Source organism: Salvelinus namaycush, chromosome 16, assembly GCF_016432855.1.
Source record: "Salvelinus namaycush isolate Seneca chromosome 16, SaNama_1.0, whole genome shotgun sequence".
NCBI classification, from domain to species: domain Eukaryota; kingdom Metazoa; phylum Chordata; class Actinopteri; order Salmoniformes; family Salmonidae; genus Salvelinus; species Salvelinus namaycush.
The window spans coordinates 35,524,342-35,550,244 of NC_052322.1; the positions used below are offsets into that span (position 1 = coordinate 35,524,342).

Sequence of the window (25,903 nt, forward strand, 5' to 3'; positions counted from 1 at the left end):
TTTGATAATCACAAAACACAGTATGAAATCCTTTATTTATTCAACAAATATTAATGGATTAGAAAACACCCTCAAGATATGTCCGGTTATTCCCCAAATGTGGTTATTTCATTCAATTGTATCAATGTTCATATTTCTGTTTTGTAAGGTGATATATCTATAAGAAAATAGTATAACATACAATGGAAATGATATTCAGCCATCCATTGAACATCAATCACACAGATAGTTGTTGTATACAATCATAAAAAAGAGTACAAATTAGCAGACATGTTCACAAATGACAGAACTATCGCATAGCGCAATGCATAGGTTTCCGTACATTATACATTACAGCCAGCCTTCCATCTTCACTTTTTCCCACTGGGCACAGACGTCAATTCAATGTTTATTCCACGTTGGTTCAATTTCATTGAAAATATGTGGAAACAACATTGATTCAACCAGTGTGTGTGCCGAGTAGGTTCATCCTAGGGCCTGTGTGGTCCCCAATGACTCCAGTGGAAATTGTATTACATCCATGTCTAGTTCACAAAAAGTGTGTTTGTTTGCAAGTAGAAAATACAAATATTCATGCATTTGTTTAATGATATAGCAAATTGCCTGATTGACAGTCTGCCAACCATAAACTCATTTATAATCACATTCTTTAGAACACAGAGCCATATTCAATATAATCAAAGCAATGTCTTCCTCTGAAGCAAATCTGGGTTACATTACTGTGCAGCAACATGTAGCTGGGTAGTTATCAGCGCTGACTTTGAACTCATTCCCATAGACAAAGTAAATGTGTGAGTCTCCCTTCCATTTGTAGGTCACCTTGGTGATAGGAATCAACTCAATGGTCTGGCGCTGCAGAGGGAGAGAGAGTGTGAGAGAGGATTCTGTTATTAAAATAAGCCAAATACCATGACAAACCTTTTCAACTTAGAACAAGCAAATGCACAAACAATCTTCCAGCATAATAAGATACTTCATGTAAAGAAGGAGTTGTTGTTATTTGAATCATGAGGTAGGGGAAAAAATGTATGTACCTGTTGTAGAATGCGTGAGGTCTGAGAGAACCTGGCTTGGTGCTCCCTCACTAAACGCTCTGCAGCACGCACCACATTAGGGTCTGGGAACCCCATCACTGGGTAAACCTACACGACAGAGGGTAAAAACTGATAGGAAAAACCCATTGTCTCACGTACATCACCAAATATCTTCATTTCATGCAGACTGATGTCATATTCCCATAAAAATATGACTTTTTTTTTACCATGTACTGAGCGTCCCTAAACATTTCCTGCCCGGACACCTTGCTCAGGTTGACCACATGCAAACCACTCGACTGTTCCACAATGTAGTCGTCAAGATTATTAGTCCTAGTAAATGGGGATACAGAAATAGAGGAAATTAAGTCAAAGTTGAAGATAAGCAATAAACAAATCTTCTAGTTAATCATACAAAGGAAGCAGAGATCTACTGGATCTAGTGCATCTAATGTATGACACATACTGTTATTCAGTTGAAAAATGCTGAGCTAACACCAGCACTCACTCACCATATAACCTTGAGGTTGATGAAGACCAAAAGCTGTCGTTTGCCTTTACAGGTCTCACACTCCCTTGACCCTTGACCATGACAATGGCTGCAACTGATGAGATAAATAACATGTCAACCACACCACCCAAGTCCCTGAGAGGCCATAGGGAAATGACTGAAATACAAACACTGTACGCTACACACATTTGCTAAGTAAGCAATTATGATTCTCTGTGGAGTTTCCTTTCCTCCAGAAATGTATTTCCCCAAATATATATTTTTTTAATTACCTGTGTTGAAAAGCTGATAAATAGAGTGCATAACATACTTACTTGACCCTTCCCCTCCCTTGGCAATGATGGCATCGATCACCACTACTACGGTTACCAGCTCCATTGCACACCCAGCAGATTTTCTGGAAGCGGTGATAAAACAAGGAAATAACACAGCTGACACACTTTATAGCGCACCAAGTGACAACACCACAGATTAATTCTTTAGGCTATTGTTTGTGACAGTTAGAATAAACAAAGAGAATCACATTCATTCAAACAACTGAAAGTAACTAGTAGTTTAGTTAATGTGAAGGTGCAGTTAATTCAGTAGTCAAAATATTGAATTATCTTTTTTTTTTTTTTTTACATTGTTACCAAGGCTGCAATGAAACTATGAATTTTAGTAACTTAATATTGTCGGCTATAAAAAATAAATAAAGAGTCCACTAGAGATCCTGGTTCGAGTCCAGGCTCTGTTGCAGCCGGCTGCAACCGGGAGACCCATGGGGCGGCGCACAATTGACCCAGCGTGGTCCGGGTTAGGGGAGGGTTTGGCCGGCAGGGATGTACTTGGCCCATCGCGCACTAGCGACTCCTGTGGCGGGCCGGGCGCAGTGCATGCGACACAGTTGCCAGGTGTACAGTGTTTCCCCCGACACATTGGTGCGGCTGGCTTCTGGGTTAAGCGGGCATTGTACGGGAGTTGCAGGGATGAGACAAGACTGTAACTAAAAATGAGGATACCACAAAATAGGAGGAAAAAATGTAAAAATAAAATCTGACTGTTGGCCAAAGATGTGTTTTAATCCTGCACAACTGGCTATATGGTAAACCATTCTTCATGGGAAGGGGATGCATACTGTCTGCGCGTAGCAGGGTGTTGCGGTCTGTGGGTATCCTCATTTTTAGTTAGTCTTGTCTCATCGCTGCAACTCCCGTACATGATGTAATGCATCATCTTTGATGATCCAGATAGTTTATTTTTCTCTTATCAATCTGCAGGGTGCAATTGAGATATTCAGTGATCTCATTTACCCGCGTTTGGAATTAATTTAGAATGAATCCTTCCCAGAGCACAAAAGATATCATCTATATATCTCTTCCATAGAAGGACTATAAAAATAATGATAATGCTTATTGTGCTGGCCCAATTGTGCACCGCCCCATGGATCTCCCAGTCACGGCTGGCTATGACAGAGCCTGGACTCGAACCCAGAATCTCTAGTGGCACAGCTAGCTCTGCGATGCAGTGCCATAGACCACTGCGCCACTCGGGAGGCCCCTCAACAGTAAAATTTTGACAACAATAATAAGAAAATGACAGACAAATTTGAAATGAGAGGCTACAAGGACAAAACTCTTGATGATGCAATGATGACAATATCCCAAAAACCAAGAGAGGAATTTCTAAAAACTAAACCAAAGAAGAAAAACAAACGCAACAGTCTTTTGGTCTAAGTATCACCAAGTGTTTAGATAAAAGAAAACCTGAAAAAGCATTGGCATATTCTGCAATCAGACAAAAAAATTGCACACCTATTCAAGGAACCCCCACGGGTACAAGCGTGGCCGCAATATTGGGGACAGCCTAGTGAGATCTGACCTGCTCCGAGCCCACTTAGACACTCTTGGGACCTACAAATGTGGCTCATACGCCGTTCAACAGCACTCCAAAAATATATATTTTCAGACACCCCCACACAGGCTGAAAAATCTTTGTTAGGGGTGTTCTCATGCAAGACAAAGGGAGTAATCACCTGTCCATGAGGGAAAGCCTACGTAAGACAAACTAAAAGACAATTAAAACAATGCATAGCTGAACACCACAGCTCAATCAGGTGTAAGAACACTGACTATCCAGTAGCAGCTCACTTTTTTGAAGCTAACCATCCTATCTCCGCCCTCAAATACACAGGTATTGAGCATGTTACTCTACCAAGGAAAGGAGATAACATTGAGACCCTGCTACTACAGAGTGAGGCCTACTGGATCTCCTCTCTAAAAACACTGACCCCTAGTGGTCTGAACATTGACCTCAGCCCCATTTTTATGAATAAGTCCCCTTTTTAATGAACAATTCTGCTAAATTAACATATTCTTTCTACAGTTTATCAGAGTGAAACCCAAAATGTTCCCTTTGTTGATAATACTGATTGTGCATTACAGTTGAACCAAAAGATTACATGTAACAAAGATAAAATGAAAACAATGAAATATGTATATAAAATTAAAATAATGTATGCTGATGATAATACTATTTACAATATCGAAATATGTTGAACTATTATTTTAACAGTTACACTATATGGCTTTGTGGCAACAGTTTCGGTAAGGCCCTTTCGGGTTTCAGCATGACAATGCCCCCGTGCACAAAGCGAAGTCCACACAGAAATAGATTGTCAAGATCGGTGTGGTAGAACTTGACTGGCCTACACAGAGCCCTGACCTCAACCCCATCGAATTGGAACGCCGACTGCGAGCAAGGCATAATCAACCCAACATAAGTTCCCGATTTCACTAATGCTCTTGTGGCTGAATGGAAGAAAGTCCCAACATCTACTGGAAAGCCTTCCCAGAAGAGTTGAGGATGTTAGAGCAGCAACAGGCAGGACCAACTCCATATTAATGCCCATGATTTTGGAATGAGATGTTCGACGATCAGGTGTCCACTATCCATATACTTTTGGTCATCTAGTGTATGACATCCCTCACTATTGTCATTGGTTGCACTAATTGCAATGTTTGTCTACATAACCTGGTTCAAGCATTCATGACATCATCCTGAAGAATGCACAGAGATACCGAATCGTTGGTGGTTTACCCAATAAATTACTGGGAGATTGTATATAGAGTGTGCGACTCCCTTTATTTTATTATAGCCTATAGTTTACTCGCCGTTAGTAAGCACCTCCACCAACTTTTTTTAAAATTACATTTTTTATTTCACCTTTATTTAACCAGGTAGGCTAGTTGAGAACAAGTTCTCATTTGCAACTGCGACCTGGCCAAGATAAAGCATAGCAGTTCGACATATACAACAACACAGAGTTACACATGGAATAAAGAAACATACAGTCAATAATACAGTAGAAAAAAAGAAAAGAAAAAGTCTATATACAGTGAGTGCAAATGAGGTAAGGTTAAGGCAATAAATAGGCCATGGTGGCGAAGTAATTACAATATAGCAATTAAACACTGGAATGGTAGATGTGCAGAAGATGAATGTGCAAGTAGAGATACTGGGGTGCAAAGGAGCAAGATAAATAAATACAGTATGGGGATGAGGTAGTTGGATGGGCTGTTTACAGATTGGCTATGTACAGGTGCAGTGATCTGTGAGCTGCACTGACAGCTGGTGCTTAAAGCTAGTGAGGGAGATATGAGTCTCCAGCTTCAGTGATTTTTGCAGTTCGTTCCAGTCATTGGCAGCAGAGAACTGGAAGGAGAGGCGGCAAAATGAAGAATTGGCTTTGGGGGTGACCAGTGAGATATACCTGCTGGAGCGTGTGCTACGAGTGGGTGCTGCTATGGTGATCAGTGAGCTGAGATAAGGCGGGGCTTTACCTAGCAGAGACTTGTAGATGACCTGGAGCCAGTGGGTTTGGCGACGAGAGTGAAGCGAGTGCCAGCCAATGAGAGCGTACAGGTCGCAGTGGTGGGTAGTATATGGGGCTTTGGTGACAAAACGGATGGCACTGTGATAGACTGCATCCAATTTGTTGAGTAGAGTGTTGGAGGCTATTTTGTAAATTACATCGCCAAAGTCGAGGATCGGTAGGATTGTCAGTTTTACGAGGGTATGTTTGGCAGCATGAGTGAAGGATGCTTTGTTGCGAAATAGGAAGCCGATTCTAGATTTAATTTTGGATTGGAGATGGTTGATGTGAGTCTGGAAGGAGAGCTTACAGTCTAACCAGACACCTAGGTATTTGTAGTTATCCACATATTCTAAGTCAGAGCCGTCCAGTGTAGTGATGCTAGACGAGCGGGCAGGTGCGGGCAGTGATCGGTTGAAGAGCATGCATTTAGTTTTACTTGCATTTAAGAGCAGTTGGAGGCCACGGAAGGAGAGTTGTATGGCATAGAAGCTCGTCAGGAGGTTAGTCAACACAGTGTCCAACGAAGGGCCAGAAGTATACAGAATGGTGTCGTCTGCGTAGAGGTGGATCAGAGACTCACCAGCAGCAAGAGCGACATCATTGATGTATACAGAGAAGAGAGTGGGCCCGAGAATTGAACCCTGTGGCACCCCCATAGAGACTGCCAGAGGTCCGGACAACAGGCCCTCCGATTTGACACACTGAACTCTATCAGAGAAGTAGTTGGTAAACCAGGCGAGGCAATCATTTAAGAAACCAAGGCTGTTGAGTCTGCCAATAAGAATGTGGTGATTGACAGAGTCGAAAGCATTGGCCAGGTCGATGAATACGGCTGCACAGTAATGTATTTTATCGATGGCGTTATGATATCATTTAGGACCTTGAGCGTGGCTGAGGTGCACCCATGACCAGCTCTGAAACCAGATTGCATAGCGGAGAAGGTACGGTGGGATTCGAAATAGTCGGTAATTTGTTTGTTAACTTGACCTTAGAAAAGCAGGGAAGGATAGATATAGGTCTGTAGCAGTTTGGTTCTAGAGTGTCTCCCCCTTTGAAGAGGGGGATGACCGCGGCAGCTTTCCAATCTTTGGGAATCTCAGATGATACGAAAGAGAGGTTGAACAGGCTAGTGATAGGGGTTGCAACAATTTCGGCAGATAATTTTAGAAAGAGTGGGTCCAGATTGTCTAGCCCGGCTGATTTGTAGGGGTCCAGATTTTGCAGCTCTTTCAGAACATCAGCTATCTGGATGAAGGAGAAATCGGGGAGGCTTGGGCGAGTTGCTGTGGGGAGTGCAGGGCTGTTGACCGGGGTAGGGGTAGCCAGGTGGAAATCATGGCCAGCCGTAGAAAAATGCTTATTGAAATTCTTAATTATAGTAGATTTATCGGTGAGGTGTGCGCCAGCTCATACTTTTTATTTAACTTAATATTGACACTTACATTACCAACTCCGGCACATTCTTTGCAGGGAGTTCTTCCCATCCCCAAACAGGTATGACAGTTCTATTGATGAAATCACAGTTTATAAAAAGGCATATTTAATCATTTCAGACATACATATTGTACACTGCTCAAAAAAATAAAGGGAACACTAAAATAACACATCCTAGATCTGAATGAATGAAATATTCTTATTAAATACTTTTTTCTTTACATAGTTGAATGTGCTGACAACAAAATCACACAAAAACTATCAATGGAAATCAAATTTATCAACCCATGGAGGTCTGGATTTGGAGTCACACTCAAAATTAAAGTGGAAAACCACACTACAGGCTGATCCAACTTTGATGTAATGTCCTTAAAACAAGTCAAAATGAGGCTCAGTAGTGTGTGTGGCCTCCACGTGCCTGTATGACCTCCCTACAACGCCTGGGCATGCTCCTGATGAGGTGGCGGATGGTCTCCTGAGGGATCTCCTCCCAGACCTGGACTAAAGCATCCGCCAACTCCTGGACAGTCTGTGGTGCAACGTGGCGTTGGTGGATGGAGCGAGACATGATGTCCCAGATGTGCTCAATTGGATTCAGGTCTGGGGAACGGGCGGGCCAGTCCATAGCATCAATGCCTTCCTCTTGCAGGAACTGCTGACACACTCCAGCCACATGAGGTCTAGCATTGTCTTGCATTAGGAGGAACCCAGGGCCAACCGCACCAGCATATGGTCTCACAAGGGGTCTGAGGATCTCATCTCGGTACCTAATGGCAGTCAGGCTACCTCTGGCGAGCACATGGAGGGCTGTGCGGCCCCCCAAAGAAATGCCACCCCACACCATGACTGACCCACCGCCAAACCGGTCATGCTGGAGGATGTTGCAGGCAGCAGAACGTTCTCCACGGCGTCTCTAGACTCTGTCACGTCTGTCACATGTGCTCATGTGCTCAGTGTGAACCTGCTTTCATCTGTGAAGAGCACAGGGCGCCAGTGGCGAATTTGCCAATCTTGATGTTCTCTGGCAAATGCCAAACGTCCTGCACGGTGTTGGGCTGTAAGCACAACCCCCACCTGTGGACGTCGGGCCCTCATACCACCCTCATGGAGTCTGTTTCTGACCGTTTGAGCAGACACATGCACATTTGTGGCCTGCTGGAGGTCATTTTGCAGGGCTCTGGCAGTGCTCCTCCTGCTCCTCCTTGCACAAAGGCGGAGGTAGCGGTCCTGCTGCTGGGTTGTTGCCCTCCTACGGCCTCCTCCACGTCTCCTGATGTACTGGCCTGTCTCCTGGTAGCGCCTCCATGCTCTGGACACTACGCTGACAGACACAGCAAACCTTCTTGCCACAGCTCGCATTGATGTGCCATCCTGGATGAGCTGCACTACCTGAGCCACTTGTGTGGGTTGTAGACTCCGTCTCATGCTACCACTAGAGTGAAAGCACCGCCAGCATTCAAAAGTGACCAAAACATCAGCCAGGAAGCATAGGAACTGAGAAGTGGTCTGTGGTCACCACCTGCAGAACCACTCCTTTATTGGGGGTGTCTTGCTAATTGCCTATACTTCCACCTTTTGTCTATTCCATTTGCACAACAGCATGTGAAATTTATTGTCAATCAGTGTTGCTTCCTAAGTGGACAGTTTGATTTCACAGAAGTGTGATTGACTTGGAGTTACATTGTGTTGTTTAAGTGTTCCCTTTATTTTTTTGAGCAGTGTAATTAGAACAGGTTATACAAAAGAAATTAAAATGGTACGATGTGTTAGGAAAATACTGTGTATTTCCAATGCGGACGACAGGCATCAGGTAACATCATACAGTTGAAGTCGGAAGTTTACATACACTTAGGTTGGAGTCGTTAAAACTCGTTTTTCAACCACTCCACACATTTCTTGTTAACAAACTATAGTTTTGGCAAGTCGGTTAGGACATCTACTTTGTGCATGACACAAGTAATTTTTCCAACAATTGTTTACAGACAGATTATTTCACTTATAATTCACTTTATCACAATTCCAGTGGGTCAGAAGTTTACATACATTAAGTTGACTGTGCCTTTAAACAGCTTGGAAAATTCCAGAAAATTATGTCATGGCTTTAGAAGCTTCTGATAGGCTAACTGACCTCATTTGAGTCAATTGGAGGTGTACCTGTGGATGTATTTTAAGGCCTACCTTCAAACTCAGTGCCTCTTTGCTTGACATCATGGGAAAATCAAAAGAAATCAGCCAAGACATCAGAAAAAAAATTGTAGATCTCCACAAGTCTGGTTCATCCTTGGGAGCAATTTCCAAATGCCTGAAGGTACCACGTTCTTCTGTACAAACAACAGCACGCAAGTATAAACGCCACGCAACTGTCATACCGCTCAGGAAGGAGACACATTCTGTGTCCTAGAGATTAACGTACTTCGGTGCAAAATGTGCAACTCAATCCCAGAACAACAGCAAAGGACCTTGTGAAGATAATGGAGGAAACAGGTACAAAAGTATCTATATCCACAGTGAAATGAGTTCTATATCGACATAACCTGAAAGGCCACTCAGCAAGGAAGAAGCCACTGCTCCAAAACCGCCATAAAAAAGCCAGACGACGGTTTGCAACTGCACATGGGGACAAAGATCGTACTTTTTGGAGAAATGTCCTCTGGTCTGATGAAACAAAAATAGAACTGTTTGGCCATAATGAACATCGTTATGTTTGGAGGAAAAAGGGGGAGGCTTGCAAGCCAAAGAACACCATCCTAACCGTGAAGCACGGGGGTGGCAGCATCATGTTGTCGGGGTGTTTTGCTGCAGGAGCGACTGGTGTACTTCACAAAATAGATGGCTTCATAAGGATGGAAATTTATGTCGATATATTGAAGCAACATCTCAAGACATCAGTCAGGAAGTTAAAGCTTGGTCACAAATGGGTCTTCCAAATGGACAATGACCCCAAGCATACTTCCAAAGTTGTGGCAAAATGACAAAGTCAAGGTATTGGAGTGGCCATCACAAAGCTCTGACCTCAATCCTATAGAAAATTTGTGGGCAGAACTGAAAAAGCGTGTGCGAGCAAGGAGGCCTACAAACCTGACTCAGTTACACCAGCTCTGTCAGGAGGAATGGGCCAAAATTCACCCAAATTATTGTGGGAAGCTTGTGGAAGGCTACTCAAAATGTTTTACCGAAGTTAAACAATTTAAAGGAAATGCTACCAAATACTAATTGAGTGCATGTAAACTTCTGACCCACTGGGAATGTGATGAAAGAAGAAAAAGCTGAAATAAAATCACTCTCTACTATTATTCTGACATTTCACATTCTTAAAATAAAGTGGTGATTCTTACTGACCTAAGACAGGGAATATTTACCAGGTTTAAATGTCAGGAATTGTGAAAAACTGAGTTTAAATGCATTTGGCTAATGTGTATGTAAACTTCCTACTTCAACTGTATATGCAGGACCAGTCAAAAGTTTGGACACACCTACTCATTCAAGGGTATTTCGTTATTTTTTACAATGTATAATAATTGTGAAGACATCAAAAACTATGAAATAACACATATGGAATCATGTAGTAATCCCCCCAAAAAGTGCTAAACAAATCAAAATATATTTTATATTTGAGATTCTTCAAAGTAGCCACGCTTTGCCTTGACAGATTTGCACACTCGTGGCATTCTCTCAACCAGCTTCATGAGGTAGTCACCTGGAATGCATTTCAATTAACAGGTGTGCCTTGTTAAAAGTTAATTTGTGGAATTTCTTCACTTCTTAATGCATTGGAGCCAATCAGTTGTGTTGTGACAAGGTAGGGGTGGTATACAGAAAATAGACCTATTTGGTAAAATACCAAGTCCATATTATGGCAAGAACAGCTCAAATAAGCAAAAAGAAATGACAGTCTATCATTACTTTAAGACATGAAGGTCAGTCAATGCGGAACATTTCAAGAACGTTGAAAGTTTCTTCAAGTCCAGTCACAAAAACCTTCAAGCACTATGATGAAACTGGCTGTCATGACGACACCACAGGAAAAGAAGACCCAGAGTTACCTCTGCTGCAGAGGATAAGTTCATTAGAGTTAACTGCACCTCAGATTGCAGCCCAAATAAATGTTTCACATAGTTCAAGTAACAGACACATCTCAACATCAACTTTTCAGAGGAGACTGCGTGAAATCAGGCCTTCATGGTCGAATTGCTGCAAAGAAACCACTACTAAAGGATACAAATAAGAAGAGACTTGCTTGGGCCAAGAAACACGAGCAATGGACATTAGACTGGTGGAAATCTGTCCTTTGGTCTGATGAGTCCCAATTTGAGATTTCTGGTTCCAACCGCCATGTCTTTGTGAGACACAGAGTAGGTGAACAGATGATCTCCGCATGTGTAGTTCCCACCGTGGAGCATGGAGAAGGAGATGTGATGGTGTGGTGGTGCTTTGCTGGTGACACTGTGATTTATTTAGAATTCAAGGCACACTTAACCACCATGGCTACCGCAGCATTTTGCAGCGATACGCCATCCCATCTGGTTCGTGCTTCGTGGGACTGTCATTTTCTTTTCAACAGGAAAACACACCTCCAGGCTGTGTAAGGGCTATTTGACCAAGAAGAAAAGTGATTTAGTGCCGCATCAGATAATCTGGCCTCCACAATCACCCGACCTCAACCCAATTGAGATGGTTTGGGATGAGTTGAACTGCAGACTGAAGGAAAAGCAGCCAACAAGTGTTTAGCATATGTGGGAACTCCTTCAAGACTGTTAGAAAAGTTGGTTGAGAGAATGCCAAGATTGTGCAAAGGTGTCATCAAGGCAAAGGGTGGCTACTTTGAAGAATCTAAACTATTAAATACATTTTGATTTGTTTAAAAAAAAATTGGTTACTACATGATTCCATATGTGTTATTTCTACAATGTAGAAAATAGTCAATAATAAAGAAAAACCCTTGAATGAGTAGGTGTGTCCAAACTTTTGACTGGTACTGTATATATGTTTTTTCAGTATATTTTCTGTCATGCTTTAATCAACAGAGAAATACATACCTTGACAGATGAGGTGTTGGGAACTTTGATGACCTGTTTGTCATCCTGAAAAAAGGTGGGGGCTTTGGCAGGGATATCCCAGGGCCCAGGGGGTGATTGGGTATAGGCATCCACTGGCTGACCTAAACCAAAGAAAATAATACAAAAATAAGATATAAATAAATGCAGATACAACAGTGGAACTGGACATTTAAATAAAACAAAAAATAAATAGGGTCATTTGAATCACCAATATTAGTTACCATTGTATGGCTGCTGACTCCATTCAGTGGTTCTTGACTCAATAAAGGTTTCCAGGCGATACTGAGAATGCGAAAAAAATAAGGAATATTATATTACAATGGAGTTGAGTAATTCCTTCCTTCACTGTTGGTGATTCATACATTATATTTGAAACTTTAGTGCCATCTAGTGTATATTTTTCACATTCTCTGGTCTGGGCCTGTCACTCTTATCAAAATAAAGGGAGTGCAATTATAGAGGGCCACAGGTAGACAGTTTCAACCCCAAACTAACCAGCTGTCAATATTCAACATTAACACTCAAGATCAAAGATTCACAGAATAATAGTTTTCATATGTCCCTCACTCAGGTCATTACAATTCTGTAAAGATCTGAAAAAAAGTGTGATTATAACAGGAAGTTGAAGCGCAGGAGAAGAAAAAAAACAGAAAAGCCTAACAGTAAGACAAAAGCACTCTTCAATTTTCAGAAAGGGCAGAGTAAAAACATTAATCTTACCCTATATGTATTGTATGCCTCCATGTTGGTTATCACGCCATCCTTAACTGGTGCTGAACTGTAACAGCACTTACTGGAGGCATACTGGCTAAAGGCCTCCCGGGCAGTGTCTTCGGTGATAGATGGGATACTGTGGAGGATAAAACAACCACATATTTGTCAGACAACTACACAATTGAAAGTGTACACATTGAGTTTCAGTTCAACTGTTATCACCGGTAGTCTAGTTAAGTAAGTACAGCACCTCTTAAGATAAACCTGTTATCAAGTTTGAAGTTCAAGAAAGTAATAAGCTATAAACAGGGTCAGTTCCAATACCATATTACAATGTGCAGGGATACTGGAGTCATAGAGGTAGATATGTATAGGGGTCAGGTGACTAGGCATCAAGATATATGATAAACAGAGTATCAGCAGCGTAAATTATGATTGTATGTTAGTGTGTGTGCATGTGTGTAGAGTCAGTATAAATGTGTGTGCATGTTGTGTGTTTGGTCCTGTGAGTGTGCAGAGACAGTGCAAACATAAAATACAAGGGTCAACTCAGATAAGTATCATTGCTGATCAGATCAAATTTTATTTGTCACATGCCGAATACAACAGGTGTAGACCTTACCGTGAAATGCATACTTACGAGCCCTTAACCAACAATGCAGACTTTAAAAAAATAAAAATGTGCAAAATAAACTAAAGGAAAAATAAAAACACAATAAAATAACAATTACGAAGCTATATACAAAGGGTACCGGTACCGAGTCAATGTTCAGGGGTACGGGTTAGTCGAGGTAAAGGTTAGTACGGGTTAGTCGAGTGGTAAAGTGACAATGCATAGATAATGAACAGCGAGTAGCAGCAGCAGCATACAGTGCATTCAGAAAGTATTCAGACCTTGACTTTCTCACATTTTGTTAGCCTTATTCTAAAATTGATTTTTTTTTCAATAGGATTTTCAATAGGATTGAGGTCAGGGCGTTGTGATGGCCACTCCAATACCTTGACTTTGTTGTCCTTAAGCCATTTTGCCACAACTTTGGAAGTATGCTTGGGGTCATTGTCCATTTGGAAGACCCATTTGTGACCAAGCTTTAACTTCCTGACTGATGTCTTGAGATGTTGCTTCAATATATCCACATCATTTTCCATCCTCATGATGCCATCTATTTTGTGAAGTGCACCAGCCCCTCCTGCAGCAAAGCACCCCCACAACATGATGCTGCCACCCCCGTGCTTCACGGTTGGGATGGTGTTCTTAGGCTTGCAGGCCTCCCCTTTTGTCCTCCAACAGTTCTATTTTTGTTTCATCAGACCTGAGGACATTTCTCCAAAGAGTACAATCTTTGTTCCCTTGTGCAGTTGCAAACCGTTGTCTGGCTTTTTTATGGCGGTTTTGGAGCAGTCTCTTCTTCCTTGCGGAGCGGCCTTTCAGGTTATGTCGATATAGGACTCGTTTACCTGTTGATATAAATACTTTTGTACCCGTTTCCTCCAGCATCTTCACAAGGTTCTTTGCTGTTGTTCTGGGATTGATTTACACTTTTCGCACAAGTACGTTCATCTCTAGGAGACAGAACGTGTCTATTTCCTGACCGGTATGACGGCTGCGTGGTCCCATGGTGTTTTTACTTGCGTACTATTGTTTGTACAGATGAACGTGGTACCTTCAGGCATTTGGAAATTGCTCCCAAGGATGAACCAGACATTCTTTAGATTTTCCCATGATGTCAAGCAAAGAGGCACTGAGTTTGAAGGTAGGTCTTGAAATACATCCACAGGTACACCTCCAATTGACTCAAATTATGTCAATTAGCCTATCAGAAGCTTCTAAAGCCATGACATCATTTTCTGGAATTTTCCAAGCTGTTTAAAGGCACAGTCAACTTAGTGTATGTAAACTTCTGACCCACTGGAATTGTGATACATTGTGATAAGTGAAAAAAATCTGTCTGTAAACAACTGTTGGAAAATTTACTTGTGTCATGCACAAAGTAGATGTCCTAACTGACTTGCCAAAACTATAGTTTATTAACAAGAAATTTGTGGAGTGGTTGAAAAACAAGTTTTAATGACTCCAACCTAAGTGTATGTAAACCTCCGACTTCAACTGTATGTATGTATGTATGTATGTATGTATGTATGTATGTATGTATGTATGTATGTATGTCAATATGCATGTGTGTGTGTGTCCTGTGTAGTTTGCAAGGACAGCTATGCAGAAAAATGTGTATGACGAGACAAAATTATGGCAATTGTATTTTACACCTACTTCCAGTTTGATTGTGCGGGACCAGGCTGAGGCTGAGGGGCTGGGTAAGATGGTATAGGAGGGGGCAGGTACCCACCTACAGTAAACAGTCAAACATAATGAGAAGGGCTTTCAACATGTTTGTTATTAGGGAGTTATTACTCTATATGGAATTTCCAACCATAAGGAACAGCGCTGGTGTGGTACGTGACTTGTTTGCTAATAAAACTAAAGATCACTGGCAGGAAACATAGGACCATGGTCCTCAGGTCACATACCTCCGCTCCCGGCCACCGTCCCTTCATATCCTGGCACGCTGTCAAACATACTGGCAGGAGGAGCGCTAGGGCCGTGGAAGTCGCACACAGGCGGGGCAAACACTGCTGAGAAAAAAACAGACAAACCATTTCAGATTCAGGAGTGAAGAGCAGGGCTGGGGTCAATTTGAATTGAAGGCAGTTGATTTAGGAAGTGATTTCAATAAAAAATTCAGATTTTTGGGGGGAAAAGCTTATTGAGAAGTTATTGAAAAATAGATGCTGTTTTTTCTAATTTTGAATTGTTATTTAAGTTCACTTCCTGAATTGACTGCCTTTAATTCGAATTGTCCCACTGCCCTGGTGAAGAGACACTTACATATAATTGTGGTCATTTGAACCAGCTTAAATCTCTTAAAATCAGTGCTTGACCTGGGATGGAAGGAGTGCAGGAGCTGTCTTTTTGCAAGACAGTCGATTAGACTTTGTTCACCGAAATTCACAAATGACATTATGCTATTATGATTATTCACTGTTAATGGTTTATACACTTTTTCCATGACTTTCAACCAAATTTTCATTACTATTATAGCCTACATGAAAAAGTAAGCATTATTGACACTGGGAAACTGCTGTGTCTGATCCCATGTAGACCTACCACCTGCCGTTGTGCCCTTGATCAAGGCACTTAGCCCCCCACACAATGCTGCATTGTAAGTCACATGTTGCCAACCCTCCATCTGGAGAGCTCATGGGTGTGCAGGCATGGCTTTTTCAACATTACAACCAAGTACTTTTGTCTTCATAAAAGTATTCCCTCATTCAATAAATCAGGGACCAAAATTAATAATTTAGGCATAAAAAAGGTATCCAACTAGACATGTTTACATTTAAGGCTCAAATATGAATGTTTCGAGGGTGATCTATGCACAGGAAGTTATTTGTCATTAGGCTATTCTTAATTATATTTTTACGTTGTCGTAATTACATGGCTACTGTTTAATTAATAGAGGGGAATGCCAGCTTTCCAACGGTGCAGATTTAGTTAGGCTCTACAGTGCCGGTGGAAAGGCAACGACGAAATTAATGCTTAGTTAGCTATAGCTACCTAGCGAGATAACTGCTCCAAGTTATGTTTTGAATTGGCGATCTAGTTTGTCATTATTTTATACCTGCTGCTGAAATGTCGCGCTCTCTTCTCCGGCAAAGGCATACACGCAGCACACTCGGACATGCAATGAAGGGCCATTCCGATAATTGCTTATATGCAGTTTTATAATTGATTGATCATATATTTCGAAGTGTGCTTTTATGAATTACATTAAAAACAATTAAACTAATTTCCATGACCTCCCTCATTTGACAATTTGGAACAGCGCACCATGCCATTCAGGCTGGCACATTTGTAATCTGCGCAATCTCGACAAGCCTACTGTCACTCACATATTCACAGACTAAAGGCAAATAAACATAAACAAATCGGAATCAGGAAATGAATGCCCACTCTCAATTTCTGTTCAATGAAGATTCCGCCTTAATCAAGTTTTTTTTGCCTCGGTGTGTATAGCTATAGGCTACATTGTTTTTATAGAGGAGCTGGCACGCAATTCTCAAAAAATTAGAAGCGCCGGTATGGCGTTCCAGACAGCTCCAGCCCAAGTCAAGCACTGCTTAAAATAATAATGAAACCTCACTTAAAATATCTACTGGTGTGGCCCCATGCCAGACTATTGATCTAAACATCAAATTGACCCCTGATCCGCATTGACAAAGCATAAAGGTGGGGAAATAACCTAGTTGTTGTCGACCTCATAAAAACGTATTGGTTGCTACAAAATCACATTTAGAACATCACAAAATTATTACCTGTTTCCTAGGTGACACTCAGACACAGTTGAAAAGGTAGCCTACATACAGTGGCAAGAAAAAGTATGTGAACCCTTTGGAATTACCTGTACTTCTGCATGAATTGGTCATACAATTTGATCTGATCTTCATCTAAATCACAACAATAGACAGTCTGCTTAAACTAATAACACAAACAATTATATGTTTTCGTGTCTTTATTGAGCACACCGTGTAAACATTCACAGTGCAGGGTGGAAAAAGTATGTGAACCCTTGGAATTAATAACTGATTGATCCTCCTTTGGCAGCATTAATCTCAACCAAACGTTTTCTATAGTTGCGGATCAGACCTGCACAACGGTCAGGAGGAATTTTGGACCATTCCTCTTTACAAAACAGTTTCAGTTCAGCAATATTCTTGGGATGTCTGGTGTGAACTGCTCTCTTGAGGTCATGTCACAGCATCTCAATTGGGTTGAGATCAGGACTGACTGGGCCACTCCAGAAGGCGTATTTTCTTCTGTTGAAGCCATTCTCTTCATTTACTTCTGTGTTTTGGGTCGTTGTCATGTTGCATCACCCAACTTCTTTTGAGCTTCAATTGGCGGACAGATAGCCTTACATTCTCCTGCAAAATGTATTGATAAACTTGGGAATTAATTTTTCCGTCGATGATTGTAAGCTGTCCAGGCCCTGAGGCAGCAATGCAACCCCAAACCATGAAGCTCCCACCACCATACTTTACAGTTGGGTAGAGGTTTTGATGTTGGTGTGCTGTGCCTTTTTTCTCCACACAGTGTTGTGTTCCCTCCAAGCAACTCAACTTCAGTTTAATCTGTCCACATAATATTTTGCCAGTAGCGCTGTGAAACATCCAGATGCTATTTTACAAACTTCAGATGTGCAGCAATGTTTTTTTTTGGACAGCAGTGGCTTCTTCCGTGGTGTCCTCCCATGAACACCATTCTTGTTACGTGTTTTACGTATCATAAACTCTTCAACAGAGATGTTAGCATGTTCCAGAGATTTCTGTAAGTCTTTAGCTGACACTAGGATTCTTCTTAACCTCATTGAGCATTATGCGCTGTGCTCTTGCAGTCATCTTTGCAGGACGGCCACTCCTAGGGAGAGTAGCAACAGTGCTGAACTTTATTGGCAATTTGTCTTACCGTGGACTGATGAACATCAAGGCTTTGAGAGATACTTCTGTAACACTTTCCAGCTTTATGCAAGTCAACATTTCTTAATCTTGGGTCTTCTGAGATCTCTTTTGTTCAAGGCATGGTTCATATCAGTCAATGCTTCTTGTGAATAGCAAACTCACATTTTGTGAAATTTTTAAAGGGCTGGGCAGCTCTAACTAACATCTCCAATCTCGTCTCATTGATGGGACTCCACATTAGCTGACTCCTGACTCCAATTAGGTTTTGGAGAAGTCATTAGCCTAGGGGTTCACATCATTTCCCCAACCTACACTGTTAAAATTATGTATTCAATATAAACAAGAAAAACTCACGTGTGTGTGTTTGTGTGTTATTAGTTTAAGCAGACAGTGTTTGTCTGTTGTGATTTAGATGAAGATCAGATCAAATTTTATGACGAATTTATGTAGAAATCCAGATAATTCCAAAAGGGTTCACATACCTTTTCTTGCCACTGTACATATTTGAAGGCACATTGACTGATTAGCCTCTCTCCAAAGTATTGTCCATACTCAAAATATTGATTTGCAGCTCATTTAACGATTGTCTACTTCGTCCTGGGAGAACATTTATTCAAACTATAAGACTGAGCTACGGCTTTAGCTGTCAAAGTGAATTGTGCAGCGGGAGCGCACATTCAGTAGTGTACTGCAGTACATTTGTTTTCAGTTTGTATATTGGTTTGATACTCTGAGTTAGCTCGTCAAGGTACTAGGATGATATATCTAGAATCAGATGGCGATCGAGAGCAAGTTACAGTTTATTTTCTTCTCCCTTCTGTTCGGTTGTCAAAATGTGATTTACAAGCCAGTTTATGCTTGATCTGAAAATGTGGTCGGAGGCTCCGTAAAGACTATAGAGGGTGTGATGAAATTTCATGCTGAGGCCAAATTGAGCTCCTCCCAAATTTTGTAACAATGCTAAAATTCTCTGAATGGTCAATCCGAAGACTGAAGTGGCCATACAGCATTTACTGGGATGCAGCATCCGCAGACAACAGGGCTTTCATACTTTTTGCTCTTAGCAAAGCAGAGCTATTGTGAAGGAAGTTGTAACGGAAGTGAGTTTGTGTTTATACAGGATGTACCGCCCCCACCTACCAATCATGTCAATGCGGAGCTATGGAGCACTCCACGTTGTTATTTTTTTTTTTTAGAAGTGCATGGGGATGCATTACTGAGCTTGACTTGACCTCTGCATGCCTCCTGAGGCTCCGCAATTGCGTCACACCCTCCATATGAAGCCTACAACCACATTTCAGATCAAGCATAAATTGGCTTTGAGAGCTCCACATAGCTCTGTGTAACAGTATAACTTTAAACCGTCCCCTCGCCCCGACCCGGGCGCGAACCAGGGACCCTCTGCACACATCAACAACGGTCGCCCACGAAGCATCGTTACCCATCGCTCCACAAAGGCCACGGCCCTTGCAGAGCAAGGGGCAACACTACTTCTAGGTTTCAGAGCAAGTGACGTAACTGATTGAAACGCTAGTAGCGCGTACCCGCTAACTGGCTAGCCATTTCACATCCGTTACATCTGCATTGACGTGATTGGATGATGGTAGATGAGAGTGGAAAGTCCTGTATAAAGACAAATTTGCTTCCTTGACAACTTCTTTCACAATAGCTCTGCTCCGCTAAACGCAAGAAGTATTAAAGTCCTTTAGTCTGGATGCTGCATCACAGTAAATGCTATATGGCCACTTCAGATGTCAGCTTGACCATGCAGAGCCTTTTATACCTGGTAATGGGTAAAATAAAAATTGTGGGTAAAGCACTCACGCTAAGAGACCTTGTTAAAAGAACAATCAGCCGATCCATGGTGTTTATAGATTATTTATTTGTCTTTTTATGATCTACATTTTAAACCAACTTTTTTAATATAAATGTTGTGGGAAAATACTATCTTGTTTATTACTTATGTATTATATGTAAAAATATGAGCCAAAAAAAAACAAATAGGCCAATGTCCCATAGGGCAGCGCACAATTGGCCCAGCATCGTCCGGTTTGGCCGAGGTAGGCCATCATTGTAAATAAGAATTTGTTCTTAACTGACTTGCCTAGTTAAATAAAGGTTAAATAAAAAATGTTATTTCTCACTCGTATGCAACCTACTGTAGCCTACTTGAATGACCAATAGAGCTAAAATCACTTGTAGCAAAGTCACTGATGTCTCTAATCCATGATACACAGATTAGAATTCACATTTTAAAGTTCCCAGATTATAAATGAATATTTCACTGTCCATGAGCTATAGATCTACAGACAAGTATGATGGGTTTCAAGTGCGATGGGTAATGTTTTCAAAATTCCCCCCCTTTGATTTTCTACAAATATTTCTCCCATTACAGCTGTGGTTATTAATTCTCGTACAGATCAAATTTTTCAATAGCTTTTAGTTCAAATGACATATAAACTACCAGTCAAAAGTTTATAACACCTACTCATTCAAGGGATTCTTTATTTTTACTATTTTCTACATTGTAGAATAATAGTGAAGACATCCAAACTATGAAATAACACATATGGAATTATGTAGTAACCAACAACAAAAAGTGTTAAACAAATCAAATTTTACATTATTCAAATAGCCGCCCTTTGCCTTGATGACAGCTTTGCACACGCTTGGCATTCTGTCAACCAGCTTCACCTGGAATGCTTTTCCAACAGTCTTGAAGTAGTTCCCACATATGCTGAGCACGTTGGCTGCTTTTCCTTCACTCTGCAGTCCGACTCATCCCATACAACTCAATTTGGTTGAGGTCGGTGGATTGTGGCTCCCAGGTCATCTGATCCAGCACTCCATCACTCTCCTTCTTGGTAAAATAGCTCTTGGTTTCTTTGCAGCAATTCGACCATGAAGGCCTGATACACACAGCCTATTCTGAAAAGTTGATTTTGAGATGTGTCTGTTACTTGAACTCTGTGAAGCATGTATTTGGGCTGCAATTTCTGAGGCTTGTAACTCTAATGAACTTATCCTCTGTAGCAGAGGTAACTCTGGGTCTTCCATTCCCGTGGCGATCCTCATGAGAGCCAGTTTCATAATATCATTTGATGGTTTTTGCAACTGCACTTGGAGAAACTTTCAAAATTCTTAATTTTCCGCATTGACTGACCTTCATGCCTTAAAGTAATGATGACTGTCGTTTCTCTTTGCTTATTTGAGCTGTTCAAGCCATAATATGGACTTGGTCTTTTACCAAATAGGGATATCTTCTGTATACCCCCCTACCTTGTCACAACACAACTGATTGGCTCAAACACATAAAGAAGGAAAGAAATTCCACAAATGTTTAATTTATTTAACCTTTATTTAACTAGGCAAGTCAGTTAAGAACAAATTCTTATTGTCAATGACGGCCTAGGAACAGTGGGTTAACTGCCTGTTCAAGGGCAGAACGACAGATTGTACATTGTCAGCTCGGGGATTCGAACTTGCAACCTTTCGGTTACTAGTCCAACGCTCTAACCACTAGGATACCCACACCTGTTAATTGAAATGCCAAGCGTGTGCAAAGCTGTCATCAAGGCAAACGTGGCTACTTTGAAGAATCTCAAACATAAAATATATTTTGATTTGTTTATCACTTTTTTTTGTTACTACATGATTCCATGTGTTATTTCATAGTTTTGATGTCTTCACTATTATTCTACAATTTAGAAAATAGTAAAAATACAGAAAAACCCTTTAATGAGTAGGTGTTCTAAAACTTTTGACCAGCAGTGTACATCTAAAACCCCTTGAGATTTAGTCTTTGACCTCCCTTATCCATAGTAGTCCATAGTACACCCATTAGAATTGACATTTTTATTTAACTGATTTTTTACATAAATATTTCCTGTAATAGGTCTAAATTTCAATAGCTTTACACTTTGTCCGTATGAGCTACAGATCTACAGACAAGTGTCGTGAGCTCCTTGACCTTTCTTATCAAATGTACACATTTTTTTTCCTCCCCTTGGTGCTCTTGGAAATATTTTTTTTAATGTTACTGCTTTGGTTACTAATTCACATACATATCTACTTTTCTATAGCTTTATATCCAGATGGTTTTGAAATCTAACACTGAAAATACTTTCCAATATTATACATATTTAACATAGTCACCTCCAAAATATTTGGCACCCTTGATAAAGATAAATAAATCATTCAAATAGTGAGATATTACATTATTTTATACTAACACAATTGGTCAGAGAAAGAGATTTTGTTTAACACCCGTTTTCAATACTCCAGCACTTTCCCCTTGCAATGATAACGACACTGAGCCTTTTTCTAAAATGTTTTATGAGATTGGAGAACACATTGGGAGATGGGTGTTTTCACATATAGTCCTCTTTAAAATAACCGATCTCAGTCCTCTTTAAAGTGAACTCTGGGGTAAAGAAATTGCAAAATAACTTATCTTTGTATTGACACTGCCCTTGCCTTTGAATGAAGACAATTCTTCTGCCAATTCACTTCACATTTTGTGGTCTGAGTCCTCTTTGCATTCACATTGCTGTGTTTAAAAAGGAACCAAGATCTTTTTCCAACATTCACGTAAAGCACTCTGGGTTTTTACAAAGTGCAGGACAAGCCATTCCATCTGAATGTGCTATCGGACAGCTAGATATACCTACGTACTAAGCTAATAGATAGCATTTAGATTTTTTTAAACGAGGCATAATAATTGTAATCAGAAGATACTATTAACATATAAATATTATTGGTAACAGAAAAAATAGCTAAATAATAACTGCAGATTAAATAATGCTGTATTAAATAATTGCCCTTTAAGAGTGTCATGATTATCATCAAATGTTTTCTTCTCACACTATTCAAACCCAACAATCGAATAAAGAGCTATGAAGCTCTCTTAGCCTATAGATAACATATTACGAACAAATAATCTGAACATCATGTCAGTATAAAACTCCACACATATTTTGGAATTTATGTGCATCCTTGAGAATCGCTAATAAATATCCAAAAACAGCACACGGTTTTCTCTCCCACAAACCTGCACATCATCATCTTATCTCTTTTGTGACACCAATGTGAGGGGTTATGGCAGGAGAAACAGTGTTGCAGTAGTGTAGTGTGTGGTGCGGGAATAATGACAAGCTAACCTGGGGAGCTTTGTGTTCACATTGTCCTAAAAAAGGGAACCAGACTGTGGAATTCAAGCGACCCAAGACCAGAGACTCAACTCAAATCTTATTAGTCACATACGCCGAATACAACAGGTGTAGTGAAATGCTTACTTACAAGCCCCTAACCAACAATGCAGATTAAAAAATACAAATAAGAAATAAAAGGAATTAAAGAGCAGCAGTAAAATAACAATAGCGAGACTATATACAGGGGGTACCGGGACAGAGTGAATGTGTGGGGGCACCGGTTAGTCGAGGTAATATGTACATGTAGGTAGAGTTATTAACGTGACTATGCATAGATAATAGAGTAGCAGCGGCGTAAAAGAGGGGGTGGGCAATGCAAATAGTCTGGGAAGCCATTTGATAAGATGTTCAGGAGTCTTATTTCTTGGGGGTAGAAGCTGTTTAGAAGCCTCTTGGACCTAGACTTGGCGCTCCGGTACCGCTTGCCGTTTGGTAGCAGAGAGAACAGTCTATGACTAGCGTGGCTGGAGTCTTTGAAAATTTGTAAAATCATCGAGGATAACACAAAGTCTGGGACTTTTTCCATTGTGGTCCACTTGAGACAAGATGGATAGGCAAGATCGAACACAATTAAACACAGTATGGCATTTAGATAATAAGATCTAAAAACAAAGAAGAAGAACATCTATCTCATCGTTGCAGTTACATTCACAACTGTCTTGGTTTGTTTGGACCATGATAGTTTGTTGGTGATGTGGACACAAGGGAACTTGAAGCTCTCAACCTGCTCCACTACAGCCCCGTCAATGAGAATGGGTACATGCTCGGTCCTCCTTTTCCTGTAGTCCACAATCATCTCCTTTGTCTTGATCACGTTGAGGGAGAGATTGTTGTCCTGGCACCACACGGCCAGGTCTCTGACCTCCTCCCTATAGGCTGTCTCGTCGTTGTCGGTGATCAGGCCTACCACTGTTGTGTCATCGGCAAAGTTTATGATGGTGTTGGAGTCGTGCCTGGCCGTTCAGTCAGGTTTGAACAGGGAGTACAGGAGGGGACTGAGTACGCACCCCTGAGGGGCCCCTGTGTTGATGATCAGCGTGGCGGATGTATCGATACCTACCCTTACCACCTGGTGGCGGCCCGTCAGGAAGTCCAGGATCCAGTTGCAGAGGGAGGTGTTTAGCCCCAGGGTCCTTAGCTTAGTGATGAGCTTTGAGGGCACTATGGTGTTGAACACTGAGCTGTAGTCAATGAATAACATTCTCACATCGGTGTTCCTTTTGTCCAGGTGGGAAAGGGCAGTGTGGAGTGCAATAGAGATTGCATGATCTGTTAGGGCAGTATGCAAATTGGAGTGAGTCTAAGGTTTCTGGGATAATGGTGTTGATGTGAGCCATGAGCAGCCTTTCAAAGCACTTCATGGCTACGGGTCGGTAGTCATTTAGGCAGGTTACCTTAGTGTTCTTGGGCACAGGGACCTATGGTGGTCTGCTTAAAACATGTTGGTATTACAGACTCGGACAGGGAGATGTTGAAAATGTCAGTGAAGACACTTGCCAGTTGGTCAGTGCATGTTTGCAGTACACATCCTGGTAATCCGTTTGGCCCTGCAGCCTTGTGAATATTGACCTGTTTAAAGGTCTTACTCACATCAGCTGCGGAGAGCGTGATCACACAGTTGTCCGGAATAGCTGGTGCTCTCATGCATGTTTCAATGTTATTTGCCTCGAAGTGAGCATAGAAGTAGTTTAGCTTGTCTGGTAGGCTCGTGTCATTGGGCAGCTCTCGGCTGTGCTTCCCCTAGTTGTCTGTAAAGGTTTGCAAGCCCTGCAACATAAGACGAGTGTCGGAGCCGGTGTAGTACGATTCGATCTTAGTCCTGTATTGGCGCTTTGCCTGTTTGATGGTTCGTCAGAGGGCATAGTGGGATTTCTTATAAGTTTCCGGGTTAGAGTCCCGCTCCTTGAAAGTGGCAGCTCTAGCCTTTACCTCAGTGCTGATGTTGCCTGTAAGCAATGGCTTCTGGTTGGGGTACGTACGGTCACTGTGGGGACGACGTCATCGATGCACTTATTGATGAAGCCAATGACTGATGTGGTGTACTCTCCTCTCATCGGAAGAATCCCGGAACATATTCCAGTATGTGCTAGCAAAACAGTCCTGTAGCTTAGCATCTGCTTCATCTGACCACTTTTTTTATTGACAGAGTCACTGGTGCTTCCTGCTTTCATTTTTGCTTGTAAGCAGGAATCAGGAGAATAGAATTATGGTCAGATTTGCCAAATGGAGGGCGAGGGAAAGCTTTGTACACGTCTCTGTGTGGAGTAAAGGTGATCTAGAGTTTTTTCCCTCTGGCTGCACATTTAACATGCGGATAGACATTTGGTAAAACAGATTTAAGTTTCCCTGCATTAAAGTCCCCGGCCACTAGGAGCGCTGCCTCTGGATGAGCTTTTTCCTGTTTGCTTATGGTGGAATACAGCTCATTGAGTGCGGTCTTAGAGCCAGCATTGGTCTGTGATGGTATGTAGACAGCTACGAAAAATACAGAAACTCTCAAGGTGGATAGAGTATCTCATGATAAGCTTCCTTAGATATTGTGCACCAGCTGTTGTTTACAAATATACATAGTC

At 41.4% G+C, this 25,903-nt stretch overlaps 1 protein-coding gene across 4 annotated transcripts in view; it reads right to left on the bottom strand.

The window, feature by feature from the left end:
• Positions 1-25,903, bottom strand: part of ssuh2rs1 (ssu-2 homolog, related sequence 1) — a 27,303-nt gene continuing 1,400 nt past the window's right edge. For 2 of the 4 annotated variants that reach the window (XM_039011140.1, XM_039011139.1), the window contains exons 3-13: positions 15,133-15,234; positions 14,876-14,951; positions 12,613-12,742; positions 12,114-12,174; positions 11,872-11,993; positions 6,844-6,906; positions 1,860-1,942; positions 1,547-1,639; positions 1,262-1,367; positions 1,035-1,142; positions 1-852 (exon numbers count right to left, since the gene is read on the bottom strand). In XM_039011140.1, the coding sequence (XP_038867068.1) occupies positions 712-852; positions 1,035-1,142; positions 1,262-1,367; positions 1,547-1,639; positions 1,860-1,942; positions 6,844-6,906; positions 11,872-11,993; positions 12,114-12,174; positions 12,613-12,742; positions 14,876-14,951; positions 15,133-15,234 (1,085 nt within the window). In that variant the 3' untranslated portion in view covers positions 1-711. Of the gene's footprint in view, positions 853-1,034; positions 1,143-1,261; positions 1,368-1,546; positions 1,640-1,859; positions 1,943-6,843; positions 6,907-11,871; positions 11,994-12,113; positions 12,175-12,612; positions 12,743-14,875; positions 14,952-15,132; positions 15,238-25,903 lie in introns of all 4 variants that reach the window. The other 2 variants (XM_039011138.1, XM_039011137.1) reach the window with 1 other exon arrangement.